Source organism: Nannobrachium achirus, assembly GCF_963921795.1.
Source record: "Nannobrachium achirus genome assembly, chromosome: 19".
Classification (NCBI taxonomy): Eukaryota; Metazoa; Chordata; class Actinopteri; order Myctophiformes; family Myctophidae; genus Nannobrachium; species Nannobrachium achirus.
In genome coordinates this window covers 25,474,595-25,487,447 of record NC_137826.1, presented here as the reverse complement: position 1 = coordinate 25,487,447, position 12,853 = coordinate 25,474,595, and the positions used below count along the sequence as shown (strand labels likewise).

General features: G+C 40.9%; 1 protein-coding gene across 3 annotated transcripts in view; it reads left to right on the top strand.

The window, feature by feature from the left end:
• Positions 1-12,853, top strand: part of usp25 (ubiquitin specific peptidase 25) — a 36,335-nt gene that overhangs the window by 1,441 nt on the left and 22,041 nt on the right. For all 3 annotated transcript variants that reach the window (XM_080748471.1, XM_080748470.1, XM_080748472.1), the window contains exons 2-7: positions 2,621-2,698; positions 3,121-3,265; positions 5,390-5,513; positions 7,170-7,332; positions 10,994-11,080; positions 12,341-12,478. In XM_080748471.1, coding sequence (XP_080604597.1) covers positions 2,621-2,698; positions 3,121-3,265; positions 5,390-5,513; positions 7,170-7,332; positions 10,994-11,080; positions 12,341-12,478 — 735 coding nt within the window. The remainder of the gene's footprint in view (positions 1-2,620; positions 2,699-3,120; positions 3,266-5,389; positions 5,514-7,169; positions 7,333-10,993; positions 11,081-12,340; positions 12,479-12,853) is intronic.

Below are 12,853 nucleotides of genomic sequence, written 5' to 3'. Positions count from 1 at the left end.
GGTGTGATTGTTTGATTCTGAGCATTTTGAAAGCACTCGCATTACGTATTACGTGTGGTCAAAAACAAACGGAGAGTGTGGTTCGAGGCAGACAAAGTGCAGCCACGAAGTATCCAGGGCTATTTTTAGGCTATGTTGGTTGGTTTTGACAGTTGAAAGCAATTCACTTAACAGGGGTGTCTGCTTTGTAGATAACAGTCTTGATGGCAGATGCACTGGAGTCATGATATCTGGTTCATGGCAAGGATAAAAGGATGCAACCTCAGTGATGCACTTTTATTTATTTGGCATGTGCATGCCTTAATGGTTGTTTACAAGTCAGCAGGTTCCATGGTCCAACAACTGTGCATATAATTGCTGTCTGAATGCTATCTATTTCACACAGAAAATTGTATTTTCAAATGACTAATATTTGTCAAAAGTTCTTACGTGCTTGAAGATGGGGACTGGGGAGTCAGGTAGTATGTTCCTTGGACCACGTCCACGTAATCACGTATACACATTTTTTGGACCACATTTTATTTACTTTTTTAAATATATCTAAACCGATATTTAGAACTTGCTCATGTAGGTTAATGTAATAGAGGAGCATTTTAGTTTAGTTTAGTTTAGTTTTGTAATTTAATATTTATCAACAAATCCTTTTGAAATAATCGTGATAATGACTTGAAGTCAATAGTCCCAGTCCTTACTTTTGTATTGTACAACATTTCCAGATTTTGCTTCATCATTGTTGTGCAACTTATGAATTGAGGATGGACATAAAGTCTTGTGGCCTAGCTCATGGTTAGGTGATGTCAGAGTAGCCTGTCATGGCCAGACTAATATCACTGCGTAGATATAGACATTAGTCTGGAATCTCTGTATGGAACCTGCATTTCCAAGGGGCTGATGAAAAATAATGCTCTGGTGATAAACCCGCCCCATATTTGCATACTGGGCCCTGATTCGACCCTCACTACTTTTGAGGGAGTGAAATCCAATCACAACTGCATCAACCATCCATGCCCACTGCCCAGTGCCCACCTATGTCATTTGACTTCAGGCAGACACATGACATAACAAGCATATTATGAACTCCTTGACAGTGTCACAACACTTGGGGATGTCCAGTTTCATAACCTGGCGTAAAGCCACCAGTTCACTCCCTCTCAGGCAGGCAAGGACTTCTGTTCATTCTAACCCCTCAAGGGTGTCATTGACAACAAGCTGACAAGTAAGGACAGATGACCTGAATGACAGATAGGAACTCAAGACTTCCCAGATGAAGATGAGAGGTGTACATGCCTTTCTCGATGAGGAGGCCCAAATCTGTCACATGAGTTCTCTAACCCTGTCACCTAACGTCTGCCACTCTGAATGGCCTACATACATACATCAAATTCTGACAGTGAACAAACACATTAGCCACACCTGTTTACTTATCAAGTGGCGCCAGAAACACGGCTGAATGAAAGGTGCTATAAGCACACGGTAGAAGTGACACGATTAAGCGATTCATTTATATCACGAATTGGTTACTAAATTAGTTGCAAACTAATTTAGTAATCGTAATCGAATCGGTCACACTATGCAGTGTTTGCAACAAGAAATAATTAAATGGACATAATTCACTTTTTCTGTTCTGTGCGATAGTGATGCGACAATCATTGTTATTATCGTTTATCGTGATAAAAAACACTTACAATAATCGTATTGTGGAGATTTAAATTTGTCGTGAAATTGTCCTCCGTCATGCACTGGGATAAATTCACCTTTTATTTGCCGAGCTGCATATCTGGTACCATTTAAACCCCCTATAATTGGACCTGGAAATAACATACTTCTTTTTTTTTTTTTTTTTTTTATCATTTAATCAGAGGACATGATAGACACCTGTCTAGACAATCTCAAACAGCTGTGCCACACGATAATGTACTTTGTGGTAAGAAAATTAATATAGATTTGTCCTACTGCAACAACAGTATTTCCTTTCTATGGTACATCTCTGGATTTGGACATTTGATCAGACAGGAAACAGGATAGGTGACGGTGTCCTTTTGTGGAGAGCCTTCAGAGCCTTGACATGAATTCAAGGCTGGGGATGTTCAGCGTTGCTGTTGTTGTCTTTCACACAACCTAGCAAAGTATTGAACTCATTGTACAGAGCTTGTAGCCTTGCAAACTGAGCGCAGGACTAGAGACTCGGGGTGCATTATTCATGTGCTGTTATTCTAACGGAGGTGTGAACTCTGTTTTCACTGTCTCTACTCTCTAATGGCTTAGTGAAAACCAGTGGCTTGGGGGTGAAGAAGCACTCTTGCTTTATAAGCCAGTAGTAAATTGTGTAGCTACAGTGTGAGCGGTATAAAAGTACTGGACCAGGTGGAGTCATATAGAATAGATTGCAGGCAGAGGCATCTATGCAGATCTGACAAACTACTTTAAGTAGTATGAAGTTATTTTTGAATGTGTCCTATGTTAAAACTGCCTTGTGGATGGGTGGTGGGCATCACAATTGTATGGAGACCACTTTAAACTTGTGTCTGCCCGGCAATCATCTGACAAGTGTGAATATCTCTGCAATGACTTACCCTGCCCTTCTCTCTGTTTCTGTCTGTTCTCTGTCCCCCTATCCCAGCACCAGCAGACTTTATTAAACCAGTTGAGAGAGGTCACAGGCACCACAGATGTCCAGCTCCTCCAACAGGCTCTGCAGGTACAGTACCAACATTTCAAAATAAATATATATATCACGTCATCATCCACAAATGATACCCCCAACAGACACAGTTGGTGGCGTTCACAGTTTCACTTACACACCCACTCATGTAGTGTTACTTATGAACACTCAATCACTTCTGTTTGGATTGTTGTGAATCATATTTACAACAAATTCAGGCCGAGTTTACACCCATCAGAGTCCTGTAAGGGGCCTATTGGATTTTGATATAATCACGGGTTGGGGGTCGCCGGGTCGGTCTACAGATCTGATTATAGACAGGCTCAGGTTGTCAAAATTGGACCTGTGCAGGATTCTGACGCCCATCCATTTTCTATGCTCTCTTATCAGTAAAAATGTATGCCATACTGTACATATGCTAGCCTAGACTCTAAACCTGGTCCTTTCTCGTGGCCCAGGTCAGTAATGGAGACCTGGCAGAGGCAGTGACATATCTGACAGAGAAGAACGCTAAGGCACCACAGCAGGATGAGGCCACCTACTACCAGACATCCCAGGTGGCCAACGACAGATACATCAGCGTGGGCAGTCAGGCAGACACAAGTGAGTGGCATACTTCTGACACAACCCTGTTCTGAGTACACACAATCTACAACCGGGGCCTGAAATTATGTTTTCAAAATGTATACACTGTGGTGGCACTAATGCGGAGTTATGCAGGAACTCAGTCTCCCATGATACTTTGGACGGATATAAACATCGGCATAGATTCGGCATTCACTCCAATGGTAGGGCAATGCAGAGAAATGCGTTTATCTAGGATTCTACACTCAGATTATGTTGATTTCCATGAAACGCCCTTTTTCAACGGGCCATAGCTAAGCGGTAGGGATGCGGAATCGGTACTCGCCCCGATACTGGCCCATTTTGCTCTACTCGTACTTGTCCGATATTGCTCACGGCAGTGCCCGATACCACGGTGCATTGCAATGAGTGCACTTGTCGGAGGTGGGGCGGCGGATCAGCCAAGCGCCCCCGCCAAACGTGCCGTCCCCTCCAAGCTGCAGACACTAGCTCTAGGTGCTAATCTAATAGCGTGTGTGTGTGTGTGTGTGTGTGTGTGTGTGTGTGTGTGTGTGTGTGTGTGTGTGTGTGTGTGTGTGTGTGAGTGTGTGTGTGTGAGAGTAGGCTCTTTGCAATGTAATGCTATAGTATACACCATTGCATTCATAAACCATGTTATTATATTTACATTGCAATTATTTTATAGCCACGAAAATTCGCCTTTTCACCATTGCATGTTATTTTGCTGTTTTTTATTCATTTAAAATCATCGATAACATATTGGTGCTCCTTCCATTTTGGTGGGTGCGCCTAAATTATTTCTGGTGCTCCTAAAATTTGCTACCAAGTAAAAAAGTTAATTTCGAGCCCTGAGTTTTATTATTTTTGTATGTTATGTGCTACTGAAAGAAATGCACTGAATGTTACAGGCTAAACTTGAAAAGAAAGTGAAATGTGTGGCAATTGTGCCATGTTCTGGGAAAGCAATGCCTTTTTTTATGTGTTACAGCCAGAAAGTGAGGAACATCTGATGGGAAAAAAATTAAATAATAATTTAAAGACGTTGTTTTGTATTATTAATTGTACTCTGTATCGGTATTCGGTATCGGCAAGTACTCAAATTAAGTACTCGTTCTTGGTCAGCAAAAAAGTGGTATCGGGACATCCCTACTAAGCGGCGGAGCATCGCCGCTTACAACAATCTTTCTTTTCTGGGTGAAAGTAGACATGTTCGGTGGATGTTAGAAACAGCGTAAACGTACACAACGTGGACACGTTGTGGCTTCTGTGGGTCTTTAAAATAAGGTAATATCAATGGAAAACACTGGCAAGGTTTACAGACCTGAATTAATAAATACCTGGCATTGATTGTGTTAAGGGAATCTAGCTAGTCGCTACTGTGTTGTTGTTGTAATTAAAGAATATAAAATATGAGAGTTAAAACGTTTTCATTTACTCCTTTCTATCGTTTTAGAGATTTTAAATATTTTGATTTCAGTGGCTGGGGGCATGTGTACAAGTGGCTAAATATGTCTTTTTACACAGAATAAGCCCATTCCCTAGATGCACCACTATCTTTCATGGGCAGAGGTGACTTCTGGGGTTACTGTAAATAGCAATAAAGAAAAATACATATTTAGCCACTTGTACACATGCCCCCATGCGTACGCATGCCCCACGTTTTAGCACGCTAAATGTGCTAAAATGATAGCGCGAAGTAAATGAAAACATTTTAACACTCACTTTTTTGTTTCTCTAATTCTAATCTAAAATATGAACCCTTCTTGTAAAAAAACAAAGTTGTCCTTTAACATTGCTTCAAATGTGTGCGAGAATCATCTGCATTGTAAGTGCTACATTTGTCTCTAATGGTCTCTAAATTAAAATTATTTGCAGTTCTTGCAGTCCCGCACCCAAATTCAGACCCTGACGAGTTATGCTGTCATTCTATCTTGCTGCCAGAATGATTGCTCACTTTATTTCTCTGTGGTGCACTTGATGGGTTTAGCCCCGCCGCATCCCTCAACCGTTTTGCAGACATTTCTGAAGAATTACCGTCCACTGCAAATCATTCCTTGGTGGTCTCTATAAGACTGTAGTAGCATGTCTATTTCTCTCAATGACACAGGCGTGTCAGAGTGACTGCCATGTGCCTTGTTGCAGATGTGATTGACCTGACTGGGGATGACAAGGATGACTTGCAGAGGGCCATCGCCCTCAGCCTGGAAGAGTCCAGCCGGGCTTTCAGGGAGACGGGCATCACGGATGAGGAGCAGGCCATCAGCAGGTGGGCTCAATTCTAGCACTGAATGACGCTTTAAAATGAACTCTTAACAACTGGAAAAATTACTTTTTTTCTTATTTTTTTAAACCAGAAAACCAGAAAATCATTTTACAGTAGGGATTAATTAGGCTTGTCAATTTATTTTTTTATTATTATAATTTCTTTATATTATTATTGTTATTATATTTAGCGTGATGCACAAAATGCATGTAACGTACCGTTACCAAAAGAGGGTACTTATCACCGTCCAGCTTGTTTTGATAGACAAGAGGCTGGTGTGTCTGCACACATATAACACACAACGACTGTCATGTGCATTGAGCTTTAGCCACGCCTACTACGATGGATAGCTGAGGTGGAGCGCAACAGTTTTGATCTGAAAAAATAGAATGTTGTCTATGATTTTGCGAGTACCGGTATTTAAATAATTCTTTAAAAAAAATCGCTGTGCAGAAGAGAAACATTTTTTACTGGGGGAAAAAAAAGCATGGAGGGGCTGTCGGTTGGGCACGATTGACTGAAACAGACTCAATACTCTATTGACCTTACTTACCGAATATTGAAAACAAAGATTTAAACTAGTAGGTGTGGATGTGATCTACAGTAGATTGAGCAATTGTATGGCATATTTATCGCTTAAAATGTATCGTATTGTATAAATACAAGAACCAAGAACCAAGGTCAGTGAGTTTCATCTCCTATCTGACAGCTGTGCTGACCTGGGTACACTGCTGCTGCTTGTGTTGCCTGGAGGCTGGAGCTCACACTGCTTGGACCACAACTCACTTAATTGCCATATATTAATAGACGTGCCTGTAAGAAAATACTAGTCCCCTGTGAATATAGCAGTACGATGTAATTATATTAGGTAGTAATGGTTTTATTATACTATTTCTTTAGGCATAAGAGGAGGAGGGAGGCTGGTGGAAGTATTTTTGTGTCTCGGTCAGGGGCATAGTTCTGCCGATTTAAAATGACTCCAATACGGAACTAAAACTTCCTATGATTGGCCGCTAGTTGCGCTGTTTCCCCCCCCGGCCGATCGCAAAAAGAATTGCCCACCGTTGGATCCCATTAATTTTCCCCTTTCGTTTTCTAACCTTAATTAACATTTTCATGAATACTGTATGGTTCCTATCGCTAGTTAAAAATTGACTTTCAATCACCATCATATTCGTTTTGTCGAAATGTGGTCCAATGTATTTTAAAATAAATGATAAAGTTGCGGGGGGCGTGGCCAACCAAACTAATACTTGCCGGCTGTGTTCTTCTTCGTGTGCTGTATTTCGGGAGGCTCCGACCACATTCTCCCATGTATCCCTGCGTTGCACGTGACTGTTGGCAGCCAATAGCATCTCTGATGCCTTTACAATTCTATGATGGCGACACCCATTCCAAGGGGTAGAAAGGGCCATTTGCGCTGCATAGAAACCAATGGCTTCGCTTCGTCCATATTTTTCTACAGTCTATGGTCTCGGTGGCTGACACAAGGCGAGAAAAGTAGCTCGGACCAGCAGCAATGTTTCTTAGGCAGTGCCTATCAGTGTGAAAGCGCCATTAGTTCTGAAAAGTACAAATAAGTACAATCAAGTAGATAGTCAGGTGAGATGTATATTGATTTTATTTGAATGTGTTTGTGACATGCTTTCCCCTTGTTAGAGTTCTGGAGGCCAGCATAGCAGAGAACAAGGCAAGCCTGAAGCGCACCCACACTGAAGTGTGGAGCGACTCCCCTAACCCCCATGACAGGAAGAGGCTGGACAACTGCCCCGTGGGGCTGAAGAACGTTGGCAACACCTGCTGGTTCAGTGCGGTCATTCAGGTGGATGTTCTCATTCACTTTTTTTTATTGAACATGCATAGCATTACATTCTTCCACAAATTGGGTTGTTATAAAGGAGGTGATGTCATGTCCGCTAACAAACCTGTTGTACATCTGCTGCCTTTTAGTAAGGAGAACATAAGAAAATCTGTAAAGTAAATCGTTACCAAGAAATTTCTTCACCAATGTGTTTCTAAAGGTGTGTAATAATATGTACTAAAAGGTTGAAATTCAACTCCCGGGTGAAACCTCATAAGAAAATGATTCGTGTTTGTGTCCCATTAACTTTACTATACAGGAAAAAAATACAAAAAATAAATATGCTTTAAGTAGCATGTGAGGGGTCAAACTAGGGGTTTTCCATGATGCTGAATCCATTGCAAGCATTTGTTTTGCACGAAAAACATTCTGTGGGCTACAAATGGCCCCTACAAAATGGTGAAAAGTGATGATTCATCACTAAACCATCGTTTTGTGGGTCCTTTTTTTTGCCCAAGGAATGTTTTTCGTGCAAAACAAATGCTTGCAATGGATTCAGCATCATGGAAAACCCCTAGTTTGACTCCTCACATGCTACTTAAAACATATTTATTCTTTGTATTTTTTTCCTGATTTGTGTTAACTCATATGCTGCCATTTAACAATACCTTCGTACTCTTTAACTGCCATTCGTCTCCATAGACTTCCATGTAATTCATAGTGCACGGATCATGCACACCCATGCCTAGATAATGCACCACGTGTGTCCACATTGCTCACAGCTTTCAAACCAAAAAATCCGAATGGAAATCTGTTCAGGCATTCATGAGATAGCAGCCATTATGTTTTACACTGTTGTGAGCTTGGAGGTCTGCTACCTGAGTTGTATGGGGGTTGTATGGGGGTTAAACAAGCAATTTCGCGATCGCTATCATGCCTACTAACGTTTTTGGGGTCCCAAAACATTTTTTGAAAAAAAAAATTTTTTGAAAAAAAATGGCGGAAATTCTCGGGTTCCTCGGGCGTGGCAGGGAGGGACATCGCGAAATTCTCGGGTTCCTCGGGTTTGGCAGGGTATGAGTTAATGGGACACAAACACAAATACATTTTTTATGAGGTTTCCCCCGGGAGTTGAATTTCAACCTTTTAGTACATATCATTACACACCTTTAGAAACACATTGGTGAAGACATTTCTTGGTAACGATTTACTTCGCAGATTGGTCAAATATCAATATAAAATCCCCTTACTATTTGGAGACCAATCCCAATGTGAAGGGCTGCTGGATTGGTTCTGCAATGTATTTTTTGCCCTCTTTTTGCTTCCATCTAATTGTGGGCTCGCCTGGAAGGCGAGCACACGTATGTTATCTTCATTATTTATTTATAGCTATATGTGTATCTCCTCAAAACGTTGGCGCGCTTCATCTCTTAAACGCTTACACCTTTCAACACCATTCAAATTTTTATGTGTTCAGCTTACTGAGGACAAGTGTGCTTGTATTTTTGGTTTTGAAATGTTTTGTAGTATAAATATAAAAAAATAAAAATGTTTAACTTTAAGCACCCAATGCATTTCCAATGGGTCCCCAGAGTGGAGAGAAGGATAATAGACCCATGTTTATGTTAAGGCGCTGTGGCTGCAGTGTTCACACTTCAGATATGCTATCTATATCATTGCGTTCACACAGGTCTGCTCTCTGATTTGATCCAAATGTCTAAGCTGTGTGATGTATAAAACTATAGTTATAGTTAAAACTATAAATAAATGTCCCTCTCCACTCTACTGATTACACAGCTGTGATCAAGAATCAAGTCCGGGCGATGGGATGTAAATCCCATAGCCATATATCCTAGAGCCCGCAGGGACAGTCAGCCATATTAGTGGTTGTTGTTGGTTGTCAGGGAGATATCAAAACCAATGCATTTCCAAGTCAGATCCACAAACACAATAAAAGCCATGCTCCACTCCTCAGTCTGGAGTGGCCACATAGAAGAACGCCTTGGTTATAGACATAGTGGAGGACATATGTGATCTGGGATTGTTAGCCTACAGTATATGCACTCAATATACTCCACTACAGTTGGAGTCCATTTGACAGTTGCTGGTTCCCAAACACAGAATCAAAAATGTAGATCTAGAACACATATAATATGTACAGTACAGTAAGGTTCAGTAGAGTACAGTAAAAGTACAGTAAGGTTCAGTAGAGTACAGTAAAGTACAGTAAGGTACAGAAAGGTACAGTACAGAAAGGTACAGTAGAGTACAGTACAGTAAGGTACAGTAAAGTACAATACAGTACAGTAAGGTACAGTAGAGTACAGTAAAGTACAATAAAGTACAGTAAAGTAGAATAAAGTACAGTAAGGTACAGTGGAGTACAGTAAAGTACAGTAGAGTACAGTAAAGTACAGTATAGTAAGGTACAGTAGAGTACAGTACAGTAAGGTACAGTACGGTACAGTAGAGTACAGTATAGTATAGTACAGTAAGGTACAGTACAGTACAGTAGAGTACAGTACAGTAAGGTACAGTAGAGTACAGTAAAGTACAGTAAGTTACAGTAGAATACAGTAAAGTACAGTACAGTAGAGTACAGTAAAGTACAGTAAGTTACAGTACAGTACAGTACAGTACAGTAAGGTGCAGTACAGTATAGTAAGGTACAGTACAATACTGTAAGGTACTGTACCTTACAGTACCTTAAAGTATCCTATTTGTTGGGTTGGAACCGAGCCCACACTGTTTCGAAGGAACAGTATTTCTAGTTTTAAATTAAAGTTGGGAGATTGTCCTCAGTCTCTATTTGAGCCAAATTTTTACAGGCTGACTTATGAGTCTGTGTTTGTTGGAAACATTGTCACTAATGACCATTTCCTATCGAGCTTACAGTGAAACACAAAGCAGAAAGAGAGAGGTTGAGAAGTATGCCTGTAATTTCTTTTCCCAGCATTCTCTACCTCATGTAGTTGTAGAACATGTGTTGGTTTGATCCTTTAATGTGGGATGAAGGCATATTTGAGTCCCAGCTATCACAAAGATTGGATTAATCTGTATCCTTTACAGGGCCAATGTTGGAATGTGACTGAACTGAGCTGAAATATGCCAGATGAACACTGGATACACTGTCACACGGTGCATGTGCCCAGTGTGTAATGTAACTCTCCCTGACATGACATGCGCTTAGCCTTGGGGTAACTGAAGTCAGGTGATGAAAAGGAGTAAACAACTTTACTCTAAGTACATTTCCACTCTCACATCTTGAGAAGGCTGCTTAAGAATCAAATGTTTTCGTTGCTTGATGTTCACTCTCACATTTAGCTGGGAAATGAAATGGTAATATAACCATAATTATTTCAGCACCAAGACTGATACACCGTCTAAAGCAGTAGTTATGATTAGTTATCAGAGTCACTTGGTAATACATTATCACAGGAATGTTATATGCTTTCTTTTAACCCATTAAGACCAGGGGGAACATTTGTGTAATTTTAGGTTTTAGTGTTGGCTATTCAAAAATAGCAGGTACATCTGCTATTTTTGTGTTGAAAGTGATCAATTTTAATTACGTAAAAGTTTGACAACTGCTGATTTAGAAGGCATTTTTACAATTGGCCTCAGGTCTTAATGGGTGAAGTTAACAAGATACGACTATGTCCTCTGTATTTGTCCCCCATAGTCCCTGTTCAACCTGCTGGAGTTTCAGAGGTTAGTGCTCCACTACTCGCCCCCGGCAAGGCTCCACGACCTGCCTCGCAACCTGAAGGTGAGGCCCCTTCTCATCCATCTTCCCAGGTCTCTCACTAGAGAGTCATTGAACTGAGATATTTTCTTGATGATCAGATCAGCAGGTCATCTTTTTTAGATGCTGCATAATACTGTACAAATATATATAAATATAGCAGTGCTTGACCGTGTTTGATTTTCAAACACGGTCAAGCACGGCAAATTTATATTAGATTTTGTGCAAGGGACTTCCATAACAGAATACTTTATTTTTTTAAATAGCAGATCTACAAGGTATTTTCAAATAGCTAAAAATAAAGATAGGACTGTGTTAATACTATTCCTCATTTTCTTCGTTCCCTCTCAAATGCCCCATGGGGTCTAAGAACCACTCTTTGAGAACCAGTACTGTACAGTGCTGAGCCCTAGTTCACATAGCTAAGCTGGTCTGCAGTGGCTAGCAGGATTAGCAAGCCATTGAAGCTGTAACCCCACTAAAGTGTTGTGTGGCGCACTAGCATGAAATCAGCGTGGCATGTTAGCAGCTACATTCAAACAGCTGTGAAATCTCTCCCTTAGGTCAGACTGTGCCCAGACAATTTACTCTACTCTATTCCAAGCTCCTAAGCTCTCACCAGTGGAGTGTCTTTCCACTGGTGTGAAATGTTTGATGAGGACTTGCCACTTTCCCCATCAGCACTGACACACAGACAGTGTGTGCCTTTGGTGCAGGGCTGCCGCATCTTTGTGCAGCTTCATTTATCTTGGTACTGTTAATCTAATGCAGTAGCAGGCTAAAAATTAAATGTCAGTCCCCCTGGCCTGCATATATCCCACCATAGTGGGATTGTGTATCCATACTGTCAATGGTATTACATATCCTACTTCCTCTGGCCATGCAGGACTCAAAGCTAGTGTCAGGCAGTGAGCTACCTTTGATAGGTTATACAATTATAATTGACAAAAGGAGTTAACAATCAGGCTTTGCGGATTACAGAGAAATGTGAATGTGTATGAGAGACAGGGAGGCAGACAGACAGTAGAGATGCCACTTTCATGGCTGTATGTATGTATGTATGTATGTATGTATGTAGAAATTGAACTGCACACATTACTATCAATAACTTTAAACCTGCCGTTCCAATTTTTGGCATGTCATTATGTCAAAAATAGCAGACCCAAAAACATGTCACTATGCAATGCTGTTGTAAGAGGAAGTATAAAGTAGGGATTAAAGGCACGCTTCCTGGCTTTAGGGAGTGCACTCTAATTTAGCATTTGTGTGCTTTTCCCCAACCAGGAGCACAGGAACCTGCCCTTCATGCAGGAGCTGAGGAACCTCTTCTCCCTCATGGTGGGATCCAAGAGGAAGTACGTGGACCCCTCCAGTGCTGTGGAGATTCTCAAAGACGCCTTCAAGTCCAGCGAGTCACAGCAGGTACAGCACCATTTCATCCTGCTAATTTTTGGTCATTTACAATAATGCAAAAATGTTGAAAACCTTGTTGAAATCATGTTGAAAACATTGGTTCGTTACTACTTTTAATTGAGTACACAATACATCACACACTTTAATATTCTAGTGTAAAGTTCTCCTGTATAAAATGCTCCTTAATATTGAAGGTCCTCCAACCAATGGTCTAAAATGTGTTCAAATATTTGATACACACAACGCGCACACACGCACGCATTTTTCACTCTCCTTTGATCGACATATGCCAGAGAGAAACACAACACACAGCACTCAGAGATTTAGCAAAGTACAAATTGAGGGAACAATTTTCCTGTGAATGACAGACAACAATACCTTTTC